Source organism: Panthera pardus, unplaced genomic scaffold (genome assembly GCF_024362965.1).
Source record: "Panthera pardus isolate Hobbes unplaced genomic scaffold, ASM2436296v1 HiC_scaffold_22, whole genome shotgun sequence".
NCBI classification, from domain to species: Eukaryota; Metazoa; Chordata; class Mammalia; order Carnivora; family Felidae; genus Panthera; species Panthera pardus.
This window is the reverse complement of record NW_026526788.1, coordinates 33,915,647-33,943,119: the sequence shown is the minus strand read 5'-3', so window position 1 is coordinate 33,943,119 and position 27,473 is coordinate 33,915,647. Positions and strand designations below refer to the sequence as shown.

At 46.0% G+C, this 27,473-nt stretch overlaps 1 protein-coding gene and 1 long non-coding RNA gene across 3 annotated transcripts; one reads left to right on the top strand and one right to left on the bottom strand.

Moving 5' to 3' along the window:
- Positions 1–149: 149 nt before the first annotated feature.
- On the bottom strand, positions 150–5,168 carry PLAU (plasminogen activator, urokinase). 2 transcript variants are annotated; one of them, XM_019444607.2, is made up of 11 exons: positions 5,038–5,168; positions 4,639–4,725; positions 4,153–4,186; positions 3,893–4,000; positions 3,401–3,575; positions 3,122–3,213; positions 2,686–2,953; positions 2,321–2,469; positions 1,590–1,730; positions 1,093–1,241; positions 150–418 (listed from the first exon to the last, which is right to left on the bottom strand). In XM_019444607.2, the coding sequence occupies exons 2-11, from the start codon at positions 4,693–4,695 to the stop codon at positions 242–244; spliced, it is 1,350 nt and encodes a 449-aa protein (XP_019300152.2). In that variant the 5' UTR covers positions 4,696–4,725; positions 5,038–5,168; the 3' UTR covers positions 150–241. The 2 variants fall into 2 exon arrangements, with proteins under 2 accessions (XP_019300152.2, XP_019300153.2); XM_019444608.2 differs by having other exon boundaries at positions 2,686–2,929.
- LOC128779009 (uncharacterized) lies at positions 3,930–21,810 on the top strand. The gene is made up of 2 exons (XR_008424838.1): positions 3,930–4,023; positions 19,567–21,810. It is a non-coding gene; the product is annotated as an uncharacterized LOC128779009 (long non-coding RNA).
- Positions 21,811–27,473: the final 5,663 nt, after the last annotated feature.

Below are 27,473 nucleotides of genomic sequence, written 5' to 3'. Positions count from 1 at the left end.
TGGGTCAGAACCAGCCCTCCATCCTGGCCACAGGGGATCTGGGCACTCAGCACCCAGGCCTGTATCTAAGGATAAAGCTATTGTTGCTCACCCTGGCGGGCGGCACATGCAAAACCATCTCTGCAGAGCCTATCTTCCTCAGTTTCTTCCTTATATATAGCTGATGCAGATGGTTCTACTGCAAAAACGACAGCATGGGAGTGGGTGGTACCCTTCTCTTCCCTTGGCTCCCTGGGGAGCCTCAGAGGTCTAGGCCATTCTGCTCCCCAGTGTGCCTTTGGATCCAAGGCAGGAAGCCTGAGACTCTTGTGTAGACTCCCGGCTTGTCCTTCATGGCACATCCGCTGCCCCAGCTCACAATCCCAGTCAGAGTCAGGCGGCCGTGGATAGAGCACACCAGAGGGCCCCCAGAGTCTCCCTGTTAAGCCAAAGACACAAAAGGTGAGCCCAGGGAGAAGTGAGGAGGAGGCCATCTGATCCAATCACCCAATCATACGCAAGAGAGAGAGAAGGGAGTTTCTTAGAGTCAAAATCCTTAGTGACTCCCCACTTTCTACCACATAAAGTTTAAAATGCTCTGCTTGTTTTTCAAAGCCCTGCTATCTGCCACAATTCCATCTACATTCTCAGATCCTTTTCCTCCCCATCCTGGACTATGCCATGTTCACCCATTTTTGTATCTTTCAACTGGAACATTTTCCTTTCTTCCCTAGACCTCCTCAAATCCCTGCAGAGTCACATTCTCTTTAAAGCCTTCCCTCCAGTTGGCACTCACCTTCTGCTCCCAAACATCTAATCATTTACAATTCATACTACACCCTGAGCACTGAGTTGTATTGTTTTCTATTGTTTTCCTCTTTCTTGTGGTCTTATTTCTTTCCCTCCCCAGTGCAAAGTGTCTAGCACAGAGCCAGGCTCACAGCAAATGTTTGGGAAACATATAAGGGTTAGTTTAAACTGTCTAAGACCTAAGCTCCTAATACTGGCTTCTTGGGGCTTTGGTTGCACAGAGGCTCCCCAAAGCTGGCAGGTACAGGCCCAGGAGCCCTGGGGAGGTTTGGGGGTGACAGGGAGAGAAGCTAGAACTCTCACCTGGCAGGAATCTGTTTCCCATTGTGGGTCAGCAGCACACAGCATTTTGGTGGTGATTTCAGAGCCATAGTAGTGGGGCTGCTGACACTCCTGGTAGGAAATCAGCTTCACAGAAGTCATTTTCAGCTGCTCTGGATAGAGATAGTCAGCTGGAGGGAGGAAACAAGAAGTTTACATTAAGCTGTATATGTCTACTCTTTCCACTGGGACTCTCTGCTGGAGTGAGGACCAAAAAGTGTCCTCACCAGGGAAAACCTTTATTCATTTCCACCCAAATCTGAGCCTTTACTCCATGTATAGCCCCTCACCCCCCATCTATTTACCTTTATGGCCGATTACTCCCTAAACAGTGCTCCCTACTCCATCCCTGGACCCATCTGCTACCTCCACAATGCTCCCATCTCTATCTCTACGGTCCTCTCTTGATCAAGTTGAGTTCACTTCCAGGTTACAACACTCCCTCAGAACCCTCTCAGCCAGCCCCAAATGTCACTTACTGGTATTCTCTTTTCCAAAGCCAGTGATCTCACAGCTTGTGCCAAAATGAGCATCACCATACGATGGGGGCAAACAGATGGTTTGTATGGACCTGGATGGCTGTGCACACTGGCCTGTGTTGGATCTGATCTTCAGCAAGGCTGGGGGAGGAGGGAAGCAGGAGAGGTCAGGGGGAAAGATCTCCACCTGGTTAGTTGGTCACCATGTTTCGCCTCCAAATGCTGAAGGACTGGCTGTCTATCCCTAAATCGGTTAGGGTCAGAGATCATCCTGGAAAGTCTGCCTGTAGCTTATTACCTGAAACAAGTCTCCCCTGTCCCATGTCTCAAGGGCTTTGTTACAGCTGCCGACAAGAGCTTGGCCAGACAGAGCCGCTGTATACAGCCATATGGTTGTTTTCTGTGAACAGCTCTGGTTGATGTAGACGAGCTGAATTCAGCCCAATGCTCTAAGTTGCAGATCCCGGGACAGGCAGAGGTTGTATCCAACAAAAGAAGGGGCCTCCCAGCCCAAGCCATATGCCCACAGGGTCACTGCCATCCATAGGAGGCTAAATGTTTGAAAATTTAAAGACTCTGCAGAGGAGCAGCAGGCCCTTCACATATGTCCTTTTGTTATATAAAGTAGGCTTTTCAGTTCCCCTACAACCTCAACCTCCCACTTGGTTCTCTTTTTGGACCCCTCTTCCTCCAACCATCATCATTATGGCAGATAAGGGTTTTCTACTCACCGATATCATTGTGGTGAGCAAGAGTGTCAGCACTATAGTCCTCATGCAGGATGAGATTTTCCACTTCAAACTTCATCTGCCCAAGTGTATCGGAGTTAAGCTTTGACCGACCCAGGTAGACAATGTAGTCCTCCTTCTTCGGGTTATTACTGTGGGAGTGGAGACCTGTTAGATAGTCTGATCTCATGAGATCTTGTCACTTCCCCTCCACAGCAAGCTCAGAGCATGACTTGTCCCCAAGGCCATGGGCCACATGGAGAGGGGCTAAGGGGGTAGAATTTAAGCGGAATCCTTTGCTGGGAAGGAGAATGGGATGTGTCTGGGGTAAGGTAGGAGGGTCAGGGAGAAGAGACAGAGGGACGTACATGAAGCAATGTGTGGCGCTGACCACCCAGCAAGGACTGATGAGGCTGCCTCCACACAAGTAGGTGACAGAGCCTCCACGGTGCCTCCTATAGATGGCTGCAAACCAAGGCTGGTTCTCGATGGTGGTGAATTCTCCCCCAATAATCTTAAAGCGAGGCCTCAGAGCCTTCTGGCCACACTGAAACTCTGCTGTTTTTGGAGGAGACATGGGACTTTTTCCTGGAGGAGACAGGGGACGTTTTCCTGGAGGAGACAGGGGACGTTTTCCTGGAGGAGAAAGAGAGGGATATCTTGGGGAGGCAAGTAGGATAGTGTCCCTCTCTTGTCCTTTGACCTCCCAGTTTTTCAAAGTCCTCAACTCTCCTGATGGAATAAGGCGATGTATGAGGCTGTCCCCTTCCACCCTACTGTCATAAATAGGTCAGTGACACTCACCAAAAGAGCAGTCGTGCACCATGCACTGTTGGACAAGCTGGTTTAAGCCAACCTGCACATAGCACCACGGCTTTCTCTGGTTGTCCGGGTTCCTGGTAACACAGAGGGGAAGATGGGGGGGGGGGTGTCATTCCAACCCAGAATACGTTTCCTCCCCCTCCAGGGAAAACTCAGCCAGAGGCCTTGCTTTTCTCATGCTATGATCAGTACTCTTGAAACACAGGATGGTACCAAAGGTTCCTGTGTGGCTACGGGAGGGTCTTTGTTGCCCCACCTCACCTGCAATAATTGTGTTTCCCCAGGCCCAGCTGAAGGGCATCAGATCGGAGGGCATGGTACTGTTTCAGAAGAACGGCAGCAGAGTTCCAGGCCAGGCAGGGCCGGCCCATGATGTCGGTGTTGGCCTTCCCTCGGTAAGAGTGACCATTCCCCTGATAGCAGGTTTTCAATGTATCTAAGGAAGAATGTGAGGATGAGAGATATTAGAAAGAGGAGGAAATTCAGACAGGCGTTTTAGAGATCCGGTCAGGCCTTGCATGATTTCAGACCTGGCAGAAAACACTAGAAAGGATCTCCTTCCGTCCCCACCCCACATTTGTGCAGCCACAGATTCATGAGACAGTGTGTCTGTGTACATCACATGGGGATCAAGATGTCCTCCACTCTACCTCCAGTCCTTAACTCCTGCCTGCTCTGACATCCCACCCATCTCACCCTGTCCCCAAATCTCTGGTATCCCCTACTCCCCAGTTAGAGTCAGGATATCCATACCTATCTCACAGTGTTCTCCTTGGAATTCCTTTGGACAGCTGCATCGCTGAATGTTGGAGAAGTACTTGTAGGACACACATGTTCCTCCATTCAGGCAGCCGCAGTTTGCTGGAGAGCACAGAGGTGGAGGGGTAAGCAAGGAGTGTGGGGAGGAGGCAAGGGGGGAGCCAGCCCTGCAACAGGGTCAGGGAGGGGCTGCCCCCTGAGGCTTTTCCAAGATGTCTGTACGGCCAGATATTATGCAAGGGGTGGATACTCACATGCATCAGACACTGGATGAAGTTCATGGCTGCCCTGGAAACGATGAGAGGGATGGGAAAGTTCAACCAAGTTCCCATGCTCCTGGGACCCAAGGGGAAAGACAAACTGGCCTCCTGCCAAATCTCACCTTTTCCTCCAGCTCCCTCTCTCCTCACCTTGTTCATATCTAACTAGCCCTCAAATGGAAGATCATAGGTTTCAAGCAGGGAGAAATGGATTGATCCAAGCAAGCTAGGGTGCAAGAGAGCTAGGCCAGTCTCTGCAGTTTCTTCTTCCCTTGGCTGAAGGTGTGAACTCCCTTGGTTCTCAGGGCCCCCACAGCCACACCTGTCCTATTTTCCTGAGAGGCTAGCCCCCCGTAGATGGATGGAATCCAGAGGACCCCAGCTCCCTATGTACAGCTCTCCTTCCTTCCCCTGACGCTGTTCAGGAGTCCTGCCAAGCCCCCTCCCGCCGCCATAAGTCAAAGCGGGGAAGCCACTTACTTCGGAGTCGCTCACCACCAGGACACAGAGGAGCAGGCATGTCATCAGGACTCTCATGGTGGCCAGGCTGGGGCTCTAGACAGCACTCTACAAAGGAGGGAGAAGTCAACTTGAGGAAGGAGCAGAGGAGAGAGAAGGCGTGCCGGGTGGGTTACCGCAGTTCAGAACAGAAATCCCAAGGTCTCCCCAGAGGCGCGCCTGCGGTGACCAGGCTTCCCAGGCCCCGCCGCCTCTCCTCGCTGGAGGCTCAGGGGTTCCGGCACCCGAAGGGGATGCACAGGCACCGGGAGCGGTGACTCGGACTCTGCTGCTGCGGAGCCGGGCCGCTGGGGCAGCCGGGGTAGGGGGAAGGGAAACCCGCAGGAGCAGCCCCGCGCAATTAGGGTGGCCTGCACTCACCGGCGGCTGCGGCAGGAGGGACTCGGCGCCGGGACGGCAGGGACAGGTTGACACTGAAATCCGAGGGGCTCTGGGGCTCCAGCAGTTGCGCTGTGCTGCTAGCCCGCCGCCGGGCTCTATATCAGGACCCGCCCCAGCCCTGGCCCCGCCCCAGCCTGGGATCTCCCCAACCCCTCCCTTCTCTCCGCTTCCCTGGGGAAGTGTGTTTCCTCAACCTTGTCTGAGAGTGAGGGGCTGCGCGGTCCCCAGGGGAGGGGACGTGCGAGGTCTGAAAACAGAGACACAGAGGCATCTAAATTCCTCGCCCTCTCCTCCCATTCACCTGTCCTGGGCCCCATCCCAGTGCATGGGGCCTCCGAATTGCTCTTGGGAGACTCTCCGTCCAGCTCTGATGTCTCTCCCCAGATCCCCTAAACAGCTCTTCTCCAGCCTTTACACCTTTGGGCCCCAAACGCCTGGGAGAATGATTCGGACCACTGGGTGTGGGGTCATAGTCCGCAGCTCAGAGAGCTAAGTCTGTTTCTCAACGTGAAAATGCACGTGACACATGCTTGCTTACTCCTGCTCCCCGAAATTCATCAACACAACCAGTGGATAAGACAAAGTTGAGTTTATTGCTTACCGTCCTAAGGGCAGGAGCAGCGGGTAGGCAAGATCGGATTTTACTGAGAATTTAGAGTTTGGTTTAACTTAAGGGTAGCCTTTCAAAGTGAGGGCTTGGTAAGGATTGCATAAGGATCACACACGATATATTATTATAGGATTGTGAGAACAAAGTCTAAGGGCACAAACTGTTGATGCTTTCTATTAAAGTATTGATGGATCTTTCAAAAATTTCCTGTAACAAACAATCCCTTTATTTGCCTGGGCCAGAGTATAGTCAGTTAATAAAGACAATAGAATGTAAAGCCTTATTAAGGTAGACACTAAGCTGTGGAGGGGCAGGAAGTTCTGTTTTCACATCTGAGGAGAGAAACTGGGGAACTGGAGGACAAGAATGAGATTTGTTTTTCACTCTATGCCTTTTTGCACTGTTTCAACTTTTGAAAACATACCTTTATATCACCCATTCCAAAAATATAATTACAGGTTTTTTTTAAGTTTTTAAAATTTATTTTGAGAGAGACAGCATGAGTGGGGGGGGAGGGCCAAAGAGAGGAGACAGAGAATTCCAAGCAAGCTCCTTGCTTCCAGCACAGAGCCCAACATAGGGCTTGAATCACAAAACTGTGAGATCGTGACCTGAGCCGAAGAAACTAAGAGTGGGACACTTAACCGACTGAGCCACCCAGGTGCCCCATAATCATAGATTTAAAACAAACAAACAAACATATGTATTGGGGTGCCTGGGTGGCTCAGTCGGTTAAGCATCCCACTTCGGCTCAGGTCATGATCTCACGGTTGGTGGGTCCCAGCCCCTCATAGGGCTCTGCACTGGGCTTGGAGCTTGCTTGAAATTCTCTCTTCCCCCTCCTCCTCCCCCCACCCCTATGTCTCTCAAAATAAATAAATAAACTTTAAAAAATGCATATGCTCACTTGGCTCAGGTCATGAGGTGACGGTTGGTGAGCCCCATATCAGGCTGTACCCTGACATTGTGGAGCCTGCTTGGGATTCTCTTTCTCCCTGTCTCTCTGCCCCTCACCCACTTGCTCTCATACTCTCTTTCTCTCAAAATAAATAAACTTTTAAAAAAATGCACATGTATTTAGTATTCTAGACTTCACCATAAAGCCTTGTTTCTAATGAGATAAAATAATTGCTTATCAAACAAGGTTGGCCTCCAGAAAGACAGGCCATGTGTAAAGGACTCCACCCGCTTTACCTGCCCGAAGGCAAGCATACATAGTTGTATAGCCATGCACATTCACATATCTCTCAGGCATAGCTGAAGGAGCACAGCAGGGACTCTGAGGTTCAGTCAACCCTTTCCCTTTCCCCTGGTGTTGGGAACCAACACCTTCGTGAAGGAATGGCTTGGGGTGACTTCCTTCTATCCAGAGGGACTGTCCCCTTAATGGGAAGAAAGAGGGCTGTGTCCCTGTAACTCATTAGCATCCTAAAGCCAAGCCCCAGGCTTGGTCCCTCTTTCTGCCTAGGCCTACAACATTTTGTTGCCTGGCAAACCTGAACTTTGGGTCTGGATCCACTTGAGAAGGGAAGGAGGAAGGCAGGGAGAATGCCAGTAGGAAGGAGGAAAGCTTCTTTGCTCTGCTCCAGCCAGAGGTCTCAAGATGCCAACCTCTGCTTGGGGGAAGTTCAAGTTAACCATTCAGCTTTCGTGAGGAAGGTGACCCATCATCCTCTGGAGAGAGTTTTTCTGTGTCCGGCTGAGCTGCCAGCTCTCAGGGAATGGACTGAGTCACAGGTGCTAGAGGCTTCAGAGCTGGCCTGGCTACTTCCTCTAGAAAACTGAAATATGTTTTGTTTGGATTTAGAACCCATTAATTGCAAATAAACGTGATCAAAATGTAAACAGAGATGTTGCAGCCTGAGGACTTACCCCGAAACTACTAGGTTAGGTATCAGGAAATTCCCAGCACACTGTCATGATTCACAGAGCACCCCCAGCAGCTCTCATGACTCCAGATTACTTGGCTGGAGGCTGTCATGCTGATTCTTGAGAGCAGGATGACCTCATTTCCTCCTGGACAAAGAGACTTGGAGACCGTTATGCAGCGTGACACTTCTTCCCTTTTCTTCCCCCTGCAGTGCCTTCACCTGGTTGAACAATCCTGGAGCCTCCAACTCTTTACTATCTTTCCACTGTATGATCTTTGATGCTCCCTGAAATCTCTGTGTCCGTCTTTTGGTGCACAGCCTGTGCTAGTCTTTTCAATTCTTCAAGGGCAGAGACCACATCTTAAACATCTTTGTCTCTCCCTCAACCCTGGGTACATGCCCTGTTCATGTAGGTGTTTTATGAGGAATGGATCAGTAAACAAGTGGCAATAGAAAGCTTTGGGGCACCCTGAAAGTTTTCCTACTCTCTTTCTTGCAGTGAAAAATAGTACTGGTATTGTTTCTGTCTTGTGCTAAAAAGCAATTTGACACAAACTATTCCTCTTTTGTTTTAAACAATTTTTTTTTTGAGAGAGAGAGAGAGAGAGAGAGAGAGAGAGCGGGCGAGCGCACGCCTGTGCCTGCGAGCAGAGGATGGATAGAGGGAGGGGAAGAATCTTAAGCAGGCTCCACCCCTAGTGCGGAGCCTGGTGCATGGGGCTTGACCTCACAACCATGAGATCATGACCTGAGCCAAAATCAAGAGTCAGACATTTAACCAACTGACCACCTAGTTGCCCCCAAACTATTCCTCTCTAAACTCTTAACAGCCTTATGACATAGCTGGAAATCGTGTCCATTTTGCAGATGAGGAAAATGAGGTGGAGAAAAGATACACACTTGATGAGTGGCAAAGCCAGCACTAGGACCCAGGTTTTCTGATCCTTATTCCCATGTTCTATACCTCACTGCCTCCATGGAGAAGGGAATAAGACAGAATGCTGCAAAGATGAGCGTCAGATGATGTACAATGTTCCAGCTCAGGGGAGCCCTCTTGCTGGTTTTGGGACCACCTTCCAGAATTCTCCTTGGGCTATGGGGCCCTAGTTCTTGGAAAGTCTGCACTGTAGTATGGGTTAGTTGCTTGCCTGAGTTCTAAGAACTAACTTGGTGGTCTAGGCTATCTGAAGTTTCTATCGAGGGTAAGAGAATAAGGAGCATAATGTATATGGTTTCATTCTGTTCCTGACTCCCAGAGTCACACCACCTGCCCCCGCCTCTGTGTTTCAGAAGACCAAACTTCAAAGTCAGATGTGGCAACAAAGACTAATGAAGGGGTCCCCTTTCCCAAAGCTTCTTATAAAAGAGCAGGCAGATGCCAGGTGCGCAAGAAGAACCAGGATGTCCAAACTTGGCCTTGAGACTATGTCCAGGAAACTGGGCCCCTGAAAAGGCTATTTTCTGACCAGCAGGAACCAAAGGGAAGCTCACATCAAGGCACAGGATGTATTCCTGGTCTGCTGTACCAAAAATGTTCAACATGGCGGTGACTGGGTGGCTCAGTCAGTTGAGCATCCGACTCTTGGTTTTGGCTCAGGTCACGGCCTGCGTTGGGCTCTGAGCTGGGCGTGGAGCCTGCTTGGGGTTCCCCCTCTCTCTCCCTCTGCACTTCTCTCTCAAATAAATAAAATGAAAATAATAATAATAAAAAAAGAATGTTCAGCATGGTACTACATAGAGAGTAGCGTCTAGCCTCAGGTCTGCCACATCCAGGCTGAATAACCTCAGACAAGACACTTAACTCTCTTCATCTCAGTTCCTAGCTGCAAAATGAGGCAATGCCTGCTCTGCCTGTTCCTCACTTTGCAGATTGAATGAGATCATGCTTGTGTGTGTGGAAGTGTTTGTTCATTCCTTTATTTATGGACCCAATGCCAAGGACAGTTCTGGATACTAGAGATAGAGGGATGAACTTTGTAAACTACAATTCCTACCCTGAGTGCTTGCCTTGCCTTCCTGACTATGGCTGTACTGGGCCAGAAGACCAGCAATTCTCTGGAGTCTGTCCCAGGATTCCAGTTAAGTGGGGATACCGTGTCCTTAGCCAATAGTTCCCAGCAGCTGGCCAGCTGCATGTGCTATTCACCCTCTATAGCCCTGACTCCCATTCCCTCCCCCACTTCTCTGCTGTCTGTGGCCTGAAGCTCCTCTCTTTTTCCCCTACACCCAGGGCAGACAGATTCCTCTGCAGTTCTGGGAAGGAGGCACTGAATGCCAGTCACATAGCTTCCCTGGGTCTGAGGACTCCCACGTGTGTTTAGAGCTAAGGGAAAAGACGCTGTTGTCGCAGTATGCACTGAAACATGATAGGGGAGCTTCTGGAACCGCTAGGCCCCCAGCAGCCTGTGGAAAGAGTGGGGCAGAGGAAGCCACATACTTGCTTCCTTACTCATGGAAAGCAAAGAGCCCAGGGGCTGCATCCTGAGGTTATAGTCTGTCGTCAGTAATGCCCTGAACAGAGAGGCCACGTTGGTCCCTCCAGTTCAGACTCTGACCCCTACTCTTTCTCACCCTTTACGCCTCACAATTTCTGTTCCAATTCCTACCCCGCTGAAGTCAATTAGCTCAGATCTCTGCGTGAATATTTTGAGCCTTGGCCAAATTTTTCTTCATCTTTAACCCAAATCTGTCTTTAACTTCCTAAATCAGGAACTTGTGACCTTAAAGGAGTGTTGGTCACGGCTTTCTAGACGTAGATTCTGAGTCCCCTCCAAGAACTAAAGCTAGGTCCTAGAAATTCTGCTTAAGTTACTGTGCTGGATGGCAATGGCTCCTTAACTGGAAGGTAAGGGGATACCTGGGAAGAAAGAACTGGAAAGGGAAACTGGAAACTGGTGGGTACTACCAAGAAGTCGATGATGTTTAAGGAAATACATTAAGCCAGGAGCTAGTATATTAAAAAAACATTGCTCAGAAGAAAACCAACATAGCATCCATAGCCCATACAATGTATAATATCATGTGCTCATGGCTCTCCCGAGATGATTTCTATATGCTTCTCTGTAAAGCAAGTGCAAGCACTTCCCTTTCCATTACACAGAGAGGAAAATAGAGGGCTAATGAAGGGAAGTGAATCATCTGAGTTCATTCACTGAAAATGATGAGATTCAGAATTCACCGATTTTGAGGAAACTCATGACACATTTCCACCCTCTCCCCTCCTATTCTGAATCCTCACCGCTTCCCTTCCTGACCACCCTCAATCCCCACCCTCAGTCTCTTTGTCTTCTGAAGGTGCTTCTTTTCTCCAAACAGTGATTGATACTAGTGTGATGAGGCAGCCAAGCCCTGGGGGGAGGTCAGTTTCCTTTCAGAGGGCACACAGGAAGAAATGTATGGAAGTCTGTGAGAGGAGGGAGCAGGGACCCAGCAGGGAGCCCCTGAGATATGTGTGTTTGCAGAGTGAGTGGAAAAACAGCATGCAGGTAGTCTAACCAGGAGGCTTCTCTTTACTCTGAAAGCAGTGGATGGTGGGAAGTGTGACAGCAGTTAAAGAAGACAGCAGTTAAAGACAGCAGCTAGAATTAAAGCAGTGGATGGTGGGAAGTGGAGCTGGAGGTACCTAGCTGGCTAAGTTGGAAGAGCATTCAACTCTTGATCTTGAGGTCATGAGTTGAAGCCCTATATGGGGTGTAGAGATTATTAAAAGAAAGAAAGAAAGAAAGAAAGAAAGAAAGAAAGAAAGAAAGAAAGAAAGAAAGAAAGACACTTAAAAAAAAAAAGTCATTAAAAAAAAAAAAAGGAAGAGGAAGGCTGTTCCCCCCAAGGAGATGTTATAATCTATCCTTTGTTAAAAATAGATGATAGGAACCAATTTTTATTTGCTTAAAATTCTTTTTCAATCTTGGCAACAACTTTTAAGGAAGGTACTTTTTTTTTTTTAATTTACATCCAAGTTAGTTAGCATATAGTGCAACAATGATTTCATGAGTAGATTCCTTAATGCCCCTTACCCATTTAGCCTATCCCCCCTCCCATAATCCCTCCAGTAACCCTCTGTTTGTTCTCCATATTTAAGAGTCTCTTATGTTTTGTCCCCCTTCCTGTTTTTATATGATTTTTGCTTCCCTTCCCTTATGTTCATCTGTAGTGAAGTCATATGATATTTGTCTTTCTCTGACTGACTAGTTTCCTTTAGCATAATACCCTCTAGTTCTATCCACATAGTCGTAAATGGCAAGATTTTATTCTTTTTGATTGCTGAGTAATACTCCTTTGTATATATACACACCACATCTTCTTTATCCATTCATCCATCGATGGACATTTGGGCTCTTTCCATACTTTGGCTATTGTTGATAGTGCTGCTATAAACATTGGGGTGCAAGTGTCCCTTTGAAACAGCACACCTATATCCCTTGAATAAATACCTAGTAGTGCAATTGCTGGGTCATAGGGTAGTTCTACTTTTAATTTTTTGAGGAACCTCCATACTGTTTTCAGAGTGGCTGTACCAGTTTGCATTCCCACCCGCAGTGCAAAAGCGATCTCTTTCTCTGCATCCTCGCCAACATCTGTTGTTGCCTTAGTTGTTAATGTTAGCCATTCTGATAGGTGTGAGGTGGTATCTCATTGTGGTTTTGATTTGTATTTCTCTGATGATGAGTGATGTTAAGCATTTTTTTCATGTGTCGATTGGCCATCTGAATGTCTTCTTTGGAGAAGTGTCTATTCATGTCTTTTGCCCATTTCTTCACTGGATTATTTGTTTTTGGGGTATTGAGTTTGATAATTTATTTATAGATTTTAGATATTAACCCTTTATCTGATATGTCATTTGCAAATATCTTCTCCCATCCGGTTGGTTGCCTTTTAATTTTGTTGATTGTTTCCTTCGCTGTGCAGAAGCTGTTTATTTTTATTTTTTAATGTTTTTTTAATGTTCATTTATTTTTGAGAGAGAGACAAAGAGAAACAGAGCGTGAGAGGCGGAGGGGCAGAGAGAGAAGGAGTCACAGAATCCGAAGCAAGCTCCAGGCTCTGAGCTGTCAGTACAGAGCCCAACGCGGGGCTCGAACCCACAGACTGTAAGATCATGACCTGAGCTGAAGTCGGACGCTCAACCGACTGAGCCACCTAGGCGCCCCTGAAGCTTTTTATTTTGATGAGAAAGAAGGTACTATTATTTTCACCATTATGAAGGAGAAAACTGAAGCTCATGGAGTTTAAGCAGCTTACCCAAGGTCACGCTATAGGTAGGTAAATGGTAGACTCGGGATTTATACTCACACCTGGTTGATTCCAGAATGTGGAGAACTATCTCTGAGGCAGTAATGCATTCTGTCAAGAAGGTGAGGGTTTTGGGGGTGCTTGTCCTTTTTTCTGGGAATCTTCCCACTTCTAACCACGGATGCTATCCTGGGGTAGCCCCAGCTGTCCAAGTCTTGTCTGCATTGGTTCCTGACTACCTAGCTTCAGCCAGACTTTAATAAAAATGTTCTTCCTCTTATTTAATATAACCAGCCACAACTGGGTCTAGTCAAAGAAGTGATCACTGGGTCTTCTGGCTATGTTTATTATATCTAAGTGGATCTCTGGAACCATCTATGGCCAGTCTTCCCTTTTTGCAACCATTATTCAACCATATTAAGTAATGGGGATGCCCAAGAGTTCTTCTGTAGGGAAATAACAATAGCTTCTATTTACTGAGTGTGCATTTTATTTAGCAAGCATTGGGTAACAGCTTCATGTGCACTATCCTATTTAATCCTCAATGAGGGAGATGCAATATCATCCCTACTTTATGGATAAGGAAACCAAGGCTCTGAGAAGTTAAAGTTTCAAAGCTAAGCTGATACCTGGCAAGTCAAACCTCAGTTTCTCACTCCAAAACTTGTGCTGATTATCACTACGATAGTGTTGTTGCTTTACCCTTCCCAAGGGAAACAATGCACCCTGTTGAATAGGTGCCCAGGAGATTGTAATAATAAACATTCACTGGGACGTCTAGGTGGCTCAGTTGGCTGAGTGTCTGACTTTTGATTTTGGCTCAGGTCATGATTCCAGAGTCATGGGCTCAAGCCCCATGGGATTCTCTTTCTCTTTCTGTCTGTTTTCCCCACTTGTGCTCTCTCTCTCTTCCTCTAAAATAAAAAACTAAAAAAAAATATTCCCTGTTATGTTATCTAACCTTGTCTGATGATAAGAATCACCTGACTTAAAGGTTTAAACAATACAGAATGTCAGGTTACTTCTGGGGAAATTCTAATTCATTGGGTCCAGGATGGGGCCTAGGAATCTGAATCCTAATATGCATCTTAGAAGATTCTTACCATTAAACAATTTGGGGAAAATGTCAGTTAATGCATAATTGGGACTGTTGGTTTACTTTTTTATGTGGGAATACCCAGTTAAGTCACAAACTTTCTATTTCCTATGTCTTCTACTCCAACCCTTTCCTTTGAAATAAGGACCAGTATAGAAGTGGGAAAGATCCAGGGCTGGAAGGCCAACTTTTGCGTAGAATTTCTCAGACAGGGATGAATCAAGAAGGGAATGTACACCTGAGAGTCTTGTGCAAACCGAGCTACCCTGAGGCGACTTTCCTGAAGAATCTGTTCTCAAAAAAGCTAATTGCTTCGGCACTTTTGTACTTGTTCTTTTTTTAGATCCTAGCGATAATTCCATTTTAAAAATGTCAGATGTTTGGCTAATGGAGGGACTTTTCTGTACAGAAATTGAAAGAATTTGGGGAATGAGAGTAACCCTGAAAGTCACAGCAGTGGATGAGAATTTGGTTCCCTAAGGTTCAGGAAAATTGGGAGAAGCTGGGTAGAGGTGAGAAGATAGCAGAATTGAGAATATCTGTACTTACTTTCCATCTGTGATAGTTCCTCACAGTTCTTGTGCTGGCACCCTTCTGAGCTTTTTAATTTTTCCCCCTAGGATCTTCTAAGTAAAACTGGGTTTCCAGAGCATTCTCCCTCTGCAGGGAGGGTAGGAACCACCCTCAGAAACAGTGGGCCCAGCAGCTTGTGGGATAACCACAAAGTTTGCATTTTTGGTCAACAAGGAAATAACAGTGACATTCTCCCTGAACAGACTCTCTGCTCCATGGCATAGTGTCCTAGGATTTATTCAGTCTATGTCATGGCAGTCAGCTTATTCTATTTGGAAAGCAAATTCCAGCCCAAGTTCAAAAATAAAAGAATTAAGTTCAACTCAAGCTGTTAATTTCATACAATCAACCAAAAATTACTTTCAAATACCTAATGTGTACCTAGTGCTGGGCTAGACCCTAAGAGCACACAGAACATACGTGATCTGTGTCCTGAAGAAGTTTAAATCTGCTAAGGAAGACAAAATGCATCTATATGAAACAATTAAAATGCTATTAAACAAGATGGTTACTATAAAAAAAGGAAAAGAGGGGTGCCTGGGTGGCTCAGTCGGTTAAGCGTCCGACTTCAGCTCAGGTCACGATCTTGCGGTCTGTGAGTTCGAGCCCCGCATCGGGCTCTGGGCTGATGGCTCAGAGCCTGGAGCCTGCTTCCGATTCTGTGTCTCCCTCTCTCTCTGCCCCTCTCCCGTTCATGCTCTGTCTCTCTCTGTCTCAAAAATAAATAAACGTTAAAAAAAAAAATTTAAAAAAAAAAAAAAAGGAAAAGAAAAAAGAAAAGAACAAGCATTGGCAAGATGTGGAAAAATGGGAACCCTTTTCCACTGCTAGTGAGATTGTAAAATGGTGCAGCCACCATGGAAAACAGTATGGCAGTTCCTCAAAAAATTAAACATAGAACAACCATATGATCCAGCAATACCAGTTCGGGGTATACATACAAAAGAATTGAAAGCAGGGTCTCAAAGGGATATTTGTACATTCATGTCATAGCAGTACTATTCACAATAGCCAAGAGGTAGAAGCAACCTAAATGTCCACTGACATGAATGGATAAGCAAAATGTGGTATATACATATAATGGAAATTAGTCAGTCTTAAAAAGGAAGGAAATCTTATCACATGCTACAACATGGATGAATCTTGGGAACATTATGCTAAATGAAATAAGCCAGTCCAAAAACAAACGAACAAAAAAGGCAAATACTGCGTGATTCTACATATATCTTTAGATACAGAGGTATCCAAAGTAGTCAAATTCATAGAAATGGAGAATGGGAATTACCAGGGGTTAGGAGGAAGGGGGAATGGGGGAGTTATTGTTTAATAGGTATAGAGCTTCAGTTTTGCAAGATGAAGTTCTGGAGATCTATTGCACAACAAAGGGAATATACTTAATAGTACTGAAATGTACATTTAAAAATTGTTAAATGGTAAGTTTTATATGTGTTTTTACTATCATTAAAAAAAAATGGTCGGGACGCATAGATGGCTCAGTTGATTAAGCATCCGACTCTTGGTTTCAGCTCAGGTCATGGTCTTGTAGTTTGTAAGTTCAAGCCCCACGTTGGGCTCCGTGCTGACAGTGGGGAGCCTCCTTGGTTTCTCTTTCCCTCCCTCTCTCTCTCCCCTTCCTCTGCTCATGCTCTCTTTCTCTCTCTCTCTCTCTCTCAAAATGAATAAACAAGCTTAAAAAATTTAAAGTCAAAATGCTTAAAAAAAAAGTTAACATCAGTCTGACCACTGACCAAAACTACAGTAAAAGTAGAGAACAGGCACACTGAAGTTAGAGATTTCCTAGGCCTGAACAAATCTTAAGGGATGGGTCATGATGGATTGGTAAGAGCAGAGAAAAAAAGAAGTTCCAAACAAGAGTCCTGGAAAAAGACAGAAGCTGGAATAAACATTGTATATCTTAGAGTAAATTTTATATGTCCTTAACTGTGGTGTGTGTATGCATGTGTGTGGTTGTGTGTATACATGTGTACACGTGTATACAAGAGTGAGAAATCTGGTGCAGTTAAGAAGAGTTTACACTGACGAGTAGTGAGAACAAAGTAGAGCTAAGTAGGATGAGTTCTGGTTGTAAAAGTTCTTAAAAACCACATGATACCATAGACTCCAGAAAGGCACTATAAGTTCTTAAACAAGGATGTGTATAAGGTTTTTAGTAAAGCTGAAAGTTCCTACTAATCTCAATTGAAACAAGAGAAGCAAAAGAGAGTGACCTAGATTGTGTATGGGCCTGGGCTGGAGGGAATGAGGGAAGGATACCCCCCAGAGCTGGGTGCAGTAGCGGAAGGGAGAAATGAAATGAGAGGACACCAGAGGGGAAGTGACAATTCAAGGGAATAGAGGAGAGCCCCTACAGCTGCCTCCATTCTTATTCTTCAGGAGCTTTTGTTTTTCCAAACTTGCGAGGTCATATGTTTTGCTTTAGAAGGAGCCTTAGAAAGGGGGCGCCTGGGTAGCTCAGTTGGGTAAGCGTCCAACTCCTGATTTCGGCAAAGGTCATGATCTCACAGTTTGTGAGTTCGAGTCCCACATAGGGCTCTGCACTGACAGCACGGGGCCTGCTCAAGATTCTCCCTGTCTTGCCAAAGCATAAGAGACTCTTAAAAACTGAGAACAAACTGAGGGTTGATGGGGGGTGGGAGGGAGGGGAGGGCGGGTGATGGGTATTGAGGAGGGCACCTTTTGGGATGAGCACTGGGTATTGTATGGAAACCAATTTGACGATAAATTTCATATATTGAAAAAAAAAGATTCTCCCTCTCTATCTGCCCCACCTCTGCTCTCACTCTCTCTCTCTCTCTCTCTCAAAAATACACTTAAAAAAAAAGAGACTTAGAAATTTCCTTTCAAGGGTTATACCATGAAATCCATATTTGAAGGTCAATACAATAGTCTCATGGGTTGGAGTGGGAATAATGAGGGTAGAGAGCCCCACTACCCAATCCCAGTGGCACCTGTCAAGTACAAAGGCCATATCTTGGAGCATAAGCCAAGAGCTTTTTCTTGAAGAAGAGGGTGACTGCCCATGGTGAGGGCTGTGGTTTCAGAGTCAGAGAATGGAGTTCCATTCCCAGCTTCATTGCTGAGTCCATCTGTGCACCAGGGTGAATCACTTCCCTCCATAGTTCTCTCCTCTTTTGTGAAATGCAGGACGTTTTTTTTCCACCTGCTTTCACGGAAGACAGAAAAGACAAGAAGAAAAAGAAATTTACATCAGGCACCTAATTTAAGCAAACAGGTAAGGACTGGGCTGAAGCAAAGCCCAGAACGTATGACAACATGGGGGCCGGTTTTGACACACTTTACTCTTGACATCAGAAGTCCATGGAGAGGACGTAAGTACTAAACAGTACAAACAAATGTTGCCCCAGAGGGTCTAGATTCTGGGAACATGAACTGGGAATCCCAACCAAAATTCCAGGTCTCCAAGTTCCCCTGAAGGAGTCATGAGGCTCATGCAGGAGGTGAATCACCACACCCAGGATCTGTCTTGGAGACCTAAACCACCAAATATGAGCCTCAGCAAAGGAAAGGACTTGATGCAAATAGAGCGCTGTAACTAGAATATAAGCTGTTCCCTTGGGTTCCGATGAGACCAAGAAACAATTTTGCCTAAGGATCTGGATGCTGTTCTAGTTCTGAGGTCAGTGGCAGGTCAAAGCCATAAAATTGGTCCCCGTGGAGTCCTATGGTCTCTGGTCTGGAAGACGATATGAATAAAAGAGCTCAGAAAATTGTGGGCCTGATGATATTGAATTTGTATTCTTCCCAAAGCCTGTATTATTTCTCAGTCCAACTCTCCGTAAGCAAAAGGCAGAGAGATGGGCAGCAGCTTGCCAGAACTTGGAAGAAAGACCAGAAAGTACAGGGAGAAAAAAGGGTGGTGACTGCTCATCAGTGATGATGGTTTCTCTGCCACAGGGAAATGCCAACCCTCACAGTCAGGAGAGGTGCATGGGGAGTCCAGAGGGAGGAGCAGACCCTGGGAATCAGGAATGCTTGGAACACTGTATTCAAAAGAGATTTCACACACCCCTTCATATCCATTTGTTTGGCTGTTATCAAAAAAGTGGAAAATAATAAGTGTTGGCAAAGATGTGGAGAGATTAAAACCCTTGTGCATTGCTGGTTGGAATATAAAATGGTGCAGCCACTATGAAAAGTAGTTTGGCAGGTCCTCAAAAAGTTAAACATAGAATTACCATATGATGGAGCAATTCCATTCCTAGGTATATACCCAAAAGAATTGAAATCAGGGACTCAAAAAGAGACTTGTACACCATGTTCACAGGAGCATTATTCACAATAGGTGAAGTCAAAAGGTGAAGCAACCCAACCGTCCACCAACAGATAAATGGGAAAACAAAATGTGGCATATACATACAACGGAATATTATTCGGCCTTAAAAAGGAATCAGATTCTGATACACACTACAACATGAAGGAACTCTGAAAATTTTATGTTTAGTGAAATAAGCCAGACACAGATTGTATGATTCCACCTCTGTGAGGTATTTAAAATAGGCAAATTCATACAGACAGGAAGTTAAGAATAGAGGTTACCAGGGTTGAGGAGAGAGGGGATGGAGAGTTATTGGTTAATGGGAACAGAGTTTCTGTTTGTAATGTTGAAAAAGTTCTGAAAATGAATAGTGATGATGGTCATACAGCAAAGTAAATGTACTTGATGCCACTGAACTGTACACTTAAAATGGTTAAAAAAGTAAATATTATGCATATTTTACCATAATAAGAATAAATGAAATTAAAATGGTACATTTTATGTTATGTATATTCTACTAAAAAAGAGGGGGGATCCCATAACACGGGGATCTACCAGGCACTGAGAGTAAGATTCAGAGAAATGGGACATGGGAAGGTGGCAGCAATGATATTCAGAGTCATGAGCTGAGATGGGGATGGGGACTTGGAGGGAGACAAAGAGCCCTGCCCATGAAGGAGAAGGATAAAGTGTGAGAGTCAGAGATGAAAGACAGAGAAGTTGACCAAAATGGAGCCCTATTAGGGAGTAGGGCTGAGTATGGAGAAAGAAATGGGGTTTGGCAGGTTTAATTTTCAAAATGAGTCTTAAGTCTGGGTCTTTTCTTTGGCAGGCACGTGGATTTCCATGTTTAACCACTGCAGGGCTTGTGGTAGATGCTTCTGGGACCTTCATCCACTCTGCAGTGGTCTGCTGGCTGTTGCCCTCTGAGGCTTCCTGTCTCCTTTTAGAGCTGACAGACACCACAGTGAATCAGTCCTACCAAGACCTGACTCATTTTTGACCCAATTTTAGTAATCAAACACAATACTCTAGAATTTGGCACCATGGCTCAAAAGGTATGGTGGGTATATGGTTGCAAGATCCAGGCTCCAAGCTGCTTCCTGTTGCTATTCCATTTCTTTGTAAAGATTGAAGTGAGCTACATTTAAAATCAGAGAGACTTGAGTCTGAATTCTGTCTTGCCCCTTACTAGCTATGTGTCCTTGGGCAAATTACTTAAACCTCTGAAAGCCATGGTTTCTTCACTTGTCAAATGCAACTATGGAGCTCTGTAGCCTTGGTGGGGGGATTAGATGAGCTCATGTATAAAGAGCTTCTCAGCACTTTGCTTGTCACAAAGAAATTGCTCAGTGAGTTAAGGTTATTATTATCATCACTACTATTAGTACCCTGAGGTCTTTGATTATCTAGGATTGCTTTGCCCCAAGGGCAATGGAACCTTATTCTGGAACTTCAGTAATCCAGACGCCTGTAACCCTGGATTTAGAGCAGGAAGACCTGAATCTGATCTGGGATCCTCAATTTATTAACTGTGTGACCTTGGGCATTTTCCATACTCTTGGTTTCCTCATTTATAAGATGGGGATGATTACATAGAGTTGTAAATTTCAAATCAAATACTATCTGTAAAGGCTTTAAAATAACAACAACAACCAAAAAGCATGGATGTATGTAATGTACTCAGAATCAGAAGCAAGCCTATTTCAGGGCCAAGGTTAGGGTCAAGATGGGAATCAAGGGTGGGATTGGCATGAGGGCTATAAAAAACAATTATGATAAGGGCACCTGGGTGGCGGCTGACTCTTGATTTTAGCTCAGGTCATGATTTCACGGTTTGTGAGCCAGAGCCCCAAGTAGGCTCTGCATCAGCAGCACAGAGTCTGCTTGAGACTCTCTCTCTCCCTTTCTCTCTGCCCCTTCTCCCCCATCCTCAAAATAGATAAAGAAACTTAAAATAAAAACAAACTGATCAAGATGAGTGTTGGCCTTAGGGGTCAAAATAAACTTTTGGGCTAAAATAGGGAGGGAGTCATGAGCAGGATCACAGTAGGGAGTTGGGTGGAGTTTTTACTTTGGGCTAGGAATTCAGGCCGGATGGTGCACTCTGTCTGAGCCCTGAGGGATACAGCAGTTCTGTGCAGTGACTCAGAGGCGGCTGCACTACCTGGGATAAGGCACTAATCCAGAGAATTTGGTTTGGGGGAAAGTAGAATGCAGGACTTAACAAATCCCGAGAGACTTATAGAAGAGTAGGCCTTTAGGCAGATAGTCAACTGCAGTAGTTCAGTGACCTCATCTCCTTCATCCTTCTCCCCCTAATGAGCTGTCATATTAAGTACCATCCCATCTCCAGGCGTGTCCTGCACAGCGCTGGTCCTCACGGCTCTCATCATCCCTCCACATCTTCCATCATCCACCACCTACCTACCCATCATCATCCAGTCAACAAAGATTTATTGGATACTCACTATGTGTCCAGCACTTTGCCAGATCCTGAGGATGCAATAATGATGGAGGCAAGAATGTTGTCTGTCCTCATGGAGCTTCAGTCTAGACGGAGAGGCAGATAATGCAGTTGAAATTTCAATCTTCTATATTTGTGTGTGTTAGTGAGTGGAGGCAGTTTCTAAAATCAGTTCAAAGGCAAAGATTGCAAAATTATTCTTTTTTTGAGTTTATTTATTTATTTTGAGAGAGAGAGCAAGAGAGTGAGCAAGCACGAGCAGGAGAGGGGCAGAGAAAGAGAGGGAGAGAGAGAATCCCAAGCAGGCTCTTCACTGTTAGCTCAAAGCCGGACAGGGGGCTCGAACTCACAAACCGTGAGTTCATGACCTGACTCGAAATCAAGAGTTGGACACTTAACTGACTGAGCCACCTAGACGCCCCAAAGATTGCAAAATTACTCCTGAAAATATGTTAAGTCACCAGGACTTTGGCATTTAGAAGCACAAAAACCAAGAAATAACAGCTATTTCTCTTAGCATTTCAGGTATCACCTGAGACAGTAGATGTCCAGATCTGGCTTTGAGGGAAGAGCATGCTTTAAATAAAGGAATTTCTTTGTTTCTTTCTCTTTCAGTTGAGTGTGTATAGTCGGGTTTGCATAAGATAACTGCATTAATGAGGGAACTCCAGTGTAAATACAAATTATACCAATATATATGTAATTATTATTATAAATATGTTAAGGAGGAATACAGTGCACTGTGACAATGTATAGTAGAGGGACATAACCCTCATAAGGGACTGAATGATATGGAAGGTTCCACTGAGGAGGTGACACTTAGTCCTAGAGGATGAATATGAGTTAGCCTGTCATAAAGGAAAAAAAAGAACTTTTCAGGCAGGGATATTGACATGAGGCAGGAAGGAGCTTCATGCGTCTTAGAAACTGAAAGCCAATTAGGTTGATGTTAAAAAGATAAGAAAGGGCCTCCCCAAGCCAGTCCACAAAGTGAAGACCTACTCTACACGCTCGGAAGCAGAGAGGGAAGATGGTCTGAAATTCAGAGAATTAAATAATTCAGAGTACAGGGCTAGAGAAACAGAAGTAATCAGTCAACATCTTTTGGAATCACTGGGCTAGCTGCCCTGTGAGATTCAAAGAAGACTAAGAAGTTATTGGAAACAGAGTCAGTGGGACTCACAGCTATAACTAGACATACACCAGGGGTCACAAACGCCAACACCCCAGAGGCTAAGTAGGTAACATAAAGAGTAAAGCAGGCTGAGTGTAGGACAACGTGGGGAAGGGAGTGGAACGACTATGGCAGAAAGGAGAGCTCTTATCTTGTTTAAAGGGGCACCTGCCATCGAGCTCCTGCCAATTGTTGCCAAGTGAGAACTGAGGAGCAGTTTTGCTAAATCTTCCATATTGTGGCAGATGCTGTCAGTTCCAGCGTCTTCTGGCTTTTGGAGCCCACTCTTCTCTGCTGTACAACAGGCTGGATGTTCCTTATGCATTAACACCACCATTGTCCCTTCTCCCCCACACTGTAGCAGCTCCCAGCCAATAACTGCTGGTTTTGGTGGATAAATATGCTAATGCTTTTGCCTCTCAGGTGAGACAACTGTGAGACGCGTGTTCTACACTGGTTCCCCGAATGCCTCAGCATAAGTAAGCTCCAGATGCCCATATGGTAACTTCCTGGGTAACCTTGCCCTTCTATCATCCCTTCCCTGTCTGACTCCCTCACTCCCTAACTAGAGTTTCCTAGGATCACCTTCCAAATAAACTACTTGCAACTGAAGACTTGTTCTGGGAGAAACCTACGTAGGACACAAAATGTTAAGAAATGTCTGAAATCTGGATTTTTTTAATGTTAAAACTTCCCAATTGAAATTATGCAAGTCAACAAAAAAACAGGTTTAAGGGCTGGATTTGGCCAACAGACCATAAGTTTAGGATTCCTGACATTAACTAAGACTTCATCTTTCTTATAGCAATCACCCAGGAAAGGAATACACATGTCAAGAAAAAGTGCTTAAGGAAGAGTCTGATGAGAAAATTCTAAGAGTGAGACTAGTGCTGTGGGAAAATGACTGCTTAAAATATGGGGAATTAGAGAGGCCTCAGCAATAATGAATGCTACTGCGAGGTTGGCAGCTCCTGCCCATGGTTCCCTGCTGCAAGCCCCCTCGCAGCTAGCAGTTATGGCTCCCACCTGAGTTACACAAACGTCCTATGCGAAGTCTCAGAGCAGAGGCAGACCCAGCAGCTGCCTGTACCAAACTGGTTCTGCAGCAAGAGTGGCAAGCCAGGGCCTGCAGCTGCAGGGTCCTCAGAGTGAGACTCTCTTGGTTCCCAGTCAGCAACCCTTCCGAAAACTGCAAGACAGCTGCTATTCTGCATGATCTGAGCCCAGTTCACCTGGCCTCTTGGTGCAAGGAGGGGCCCCCAGAGTATGTGTTCGAGGAGTCAGTGGGGGGTGGGGAGAGCTGTGAGTCCCCCTCCCCACACTGGCACCTCTAGCCAAGCCAACTTTCTAGTAGTCATCCAATTCAGCCACCTAAAGTGCTGACAGGAGGCACTGTCATCCTCTGCTGCATAGAGGAAGACACACCAGGCCCTGGAGGGTAGAGGGCTGCAGCTGGCTGGGATGCCCAGACAGGCCCACGGGTGACAGGCAACACCTTATGCCCCAAGCCATCTCCAGCGGTGTTTGCAGAGCCTGTGCTATTTTAGGTTCCTTTGTCATCACTGCAGGCAAACTGGACTGGAGGAGTCTGATTAGAAGAGAAAGAACCGGTTTAACAGAGCTGGGCTGGTGGAGGTTGCTTCCCTGAGTTGGCACCATAGCACCAGGCAGAAAAGCTTCTTCTGAGGCCCAGGACTGGGTTAGGATTCCAGCACTGGCTTCAGAGCTACTTGTCTGACGAAATAGGCAAAGAGGAGGACCTTGAGTTTCAAGGGCTAGCAGCTATCATTCCCATCTTGGGAATAACCATGACAATTAATAATACCTGCTTATAAATGTACTTTAGAGTATATACATTACCTTCATAGATGTGATCTTATTTGATCCTTACTGCAGTCCTATGGACAAGCAGGTCTTACCCATCCCACCTTAAATAGAAGGAATCTGAGACTCACAAAAGTCAAAGTAAGTGACCTGCCCAAGATCACAGTCTTAAGAAAGTGACAATGGTGGGGCCTGAATCAATCGCATAAAGGGGTTTGGGAACCTAGATTTGCACATCTAGAGGTCTTCGTAGGAAGAGAGGAACTCAGGGAAAGTGGGAGAGCCTTGGCCTTCTGCTGGTGGCCCCAGGAAATGTGGCACTTCATGGATCAGTGGCTGAGAAACAGACCCATCCACAGAACCTGTTGGTGGTCTACACTATAGGGCAATCACAGCAGGCCTCAGGGCAGCTTCCTCTCCTCTCCTAGCTGGTGGGTGCGAAGGGTTTTTCTGTTCCCCTTATGCCGCCCCCTGAGTCAGCTCTCTGGCATTGCCCTGGCATGTCCTGGGCCCCACGCCCAGGCAGTAAGGAGGTGCTGGCACACTGCCTGGGGAATGCTGCTGTCTTAACTCAAGCCAAGTCCTAGTTACGACCCCTTCCCAGAGGGAGCCCAACAATGGCCACATGGGGAGCTTTGACTTGTAGGCATGGGTGAGTCTTCCTCACCCCTTGGACTTCCTGGCATAGGTGGCATTGGGCATACACCTTTACCTAAGGGCCACAGTCTCAAAGGGGATTCAGGGACCAAATAAATTTTATAGACTGGCTGAGCCAGGCTGCTACCCCACAGCCCTGCTTGGGTTTCTGGTCACATCCAAATAGCTAGGGAGGGAGTTGCTTTTGGACAGAAAAGGGGAAAAGAGAGCCAAGACTCCAGCCTGAAGCTGCCTCAGCTGTTTCTGGGGCTCTGACTCAGAAGCTGCTTCTCAGGAATGTTGAGCACATGGGCCTCTGAGCCCCTTGTCCAGGCACAAGGGAATGAACAAGGAACAGCTGGGGTGTGGGGGATGTTTTACCCTCCCCTCTGTTCTCTGAGGATATCTCTCCCAGAGAAACCCCACTGGAATAGATTGAAGGCTCATCCTGGAAGGTCTTGGTCACCTTGTCCAGGAAGGAAGTCTCCTCAAGACCACATCAGCCCCAGGGATAGCCCCCAGGGATGAGTGTCTGTGGCTACCAATTTGCACTTGTCAAAATGCTGCATTGCATGGGTGTCTGTCTTTACCTCTCTAGTTATATTCTTTCTCTAACTGTTGTAATTTCCTTGACCTAATGTTTCTGGATAAAAAGGAGTACCCTAAACAGAACATTCATTTGATAAATACATTGATTGACAAATCATCTGAGAAAAAGGAGCAAAGGAAAGAAAGAGGCAAAGAGAAATCAGTGAGAAAACCAGCAGTCTGGGTCACACCTCAAAATCTGGGGAATCTTTCCTTCCTAAGCAAAGCTCCCAGGCCACTTGGAGAAAGGAGAGCAAAAAAGCTGTGGAGAGGTGGCTTGGCACTTCCTTTCCCCCAGCACCCACCCCAACCCCAGACACCCTCAGATCTCCCAGGAGCCACTGGGAACCATTCCACCTTGAGAGAGGAGGGGACTCCACAGTGATTCTCCAAATGTGGACAAAGGTTCTTGTCTCTGTCTCTCATCTTTATTTATTTCATTTCTCTAAAGCAGGTAGATATCCCATGGGATAACCTACTTTGAAATGAGACCCAAGGAGAGCTAACTAACCCTGGAACAGAAATCATGTTAGCAGCTTATCACACAATACAATATTTTTAGGCTTGTCTGCATACCTCCTTAGATCATAAGAGCTGGGATCATAAGAGTCTGTTTTGTTGACCAAGCTAGTCCCAGGGTCTAGCATGCTACGTGGTACACAGCAGGCGCTCAGTAGTGTGCTCCATGCATGTTTCTTGATTTGGCTAATTGAGGGGCATCTGGAAACTGCCAGCATACTCCTGCTATCTAGCTGCCATCAGCAGCTTTTATTCTGGAGCTAACTCATTCCAGGTCCTGGAATCTGATGGTCTATTGGAAGAAACTGAAGCCAGGTACACTGATAGGCTGTCTCTGGGGCTTTGGGCTCTAGGACAGACTTGGTGTTGGAAATGACTCCTGGGGTGGGGTCTGCTGAGTAATCCACAGCCCTGATGTCTCTCTAAACCCAGGCCTACTGCGGCCCCTAGTGGACAAGCAGAATCACTACCCTTTTGGGGTGGAGGTCCAGCTCCCTCACATCTTTGAAACCAGGAGCTTCAGGTTCTCCATCCTTGGACCCAGGGTCAAGAGTATACACCATGGCACAATCAGCAAGATAATGAACCATATCACAGCAATAGACAAGAGACATCAAACACGCCAATCCATTAAAAAGCACCCATTTGGGGCGCCTGGGTGGCTCAGTCTGTTGGGCGTCCGACTTCAGCTCAGGTCACGATCTCGCAGTCCGTGAGTTCGAGCCCCGCGTCAGGCTCTGGGCTGATGGCTCGGAGCCTGGAGCCTGCTTCCGATTCTGTGTCTCCCTCTCTCTCTGCCCCTCCCCCGTTCATGCTCTGTCTCTCTCTGTCTCAAAAATAAATAGAAACATTAAAAAAAAAAAAAGCACCCATTATGTACAGTACATAAAAGCATGAGGAGGGGGAAGAAGGAGATACAGGAATAAGCAAGGACTCTGCCCTTAAGAAACCTATGCTCTAAGAAGGCAAAACTAAAATTTAAAGTAAGCAAACAGCGAGCCTGTAATCAGGTGCCAAACATTTCAAGAGCTGAATTCAGAGATTTAGCTTAACCTCTCTGTGCCTCAGTTTTCCCATCTGTAAAACAGGGATATAAAATTTACCTTGCAGAGTTACATGAAGTTTATAATAAGATGATGAGGAGAAAATATGGTGTTATGGTTCTTGCTCTTATTCAAGTAATCTACGTTCATCATAAAAAACTTAGCACATTTAAGGAAGAGTAAGATGTTCACACTGATATCATGATCAGAGTACTATTAATCCAATGATATACATTCTTAATGTGTTAAGCATGTCTACAGAAGCAGGGGCATTCTGTGAGTGGTATGAAATCACAAGATTGGCTAGAATTGGCTAAGAAGTTATACATAAGCATTCATACATAATTCTGAAGGAAACAGCATTTCAGCCAAGATGTGACCTACTGAAAGCGATATCATTCCTGCAGATTTCTGCACATATGTTCATCTTATCAGAGGGACATTACTTCATTACCCTACATTAAACAGCACCTCCATCCCCTTCCCCT

Bases quoted from the DNA above. Each gene is read 5' to 3' on its own strand.
- PLAU (XM_019444607.2), bottom strand. From the start codon at position 4,695: ATGAGAGTCCTGATGACATGCCTGCTCCTCTGTGTCCTGGTGGTGAGC. The intron at 4,001-4,152 runs GTGAGTATCCAC...TGTGCTCTCCAG, and splicing joins TCATCCAGTGTCTGATGCAT to CAAACTGCGGCTGCCTGAAT. The intron at 1,731-2,320 runs GTGAGTAGAAAA...CTCCTCCCCCAG, and splicing joins TGCTCACCACAATGATATCG to CCTTGCTGAAGATCAGATCC.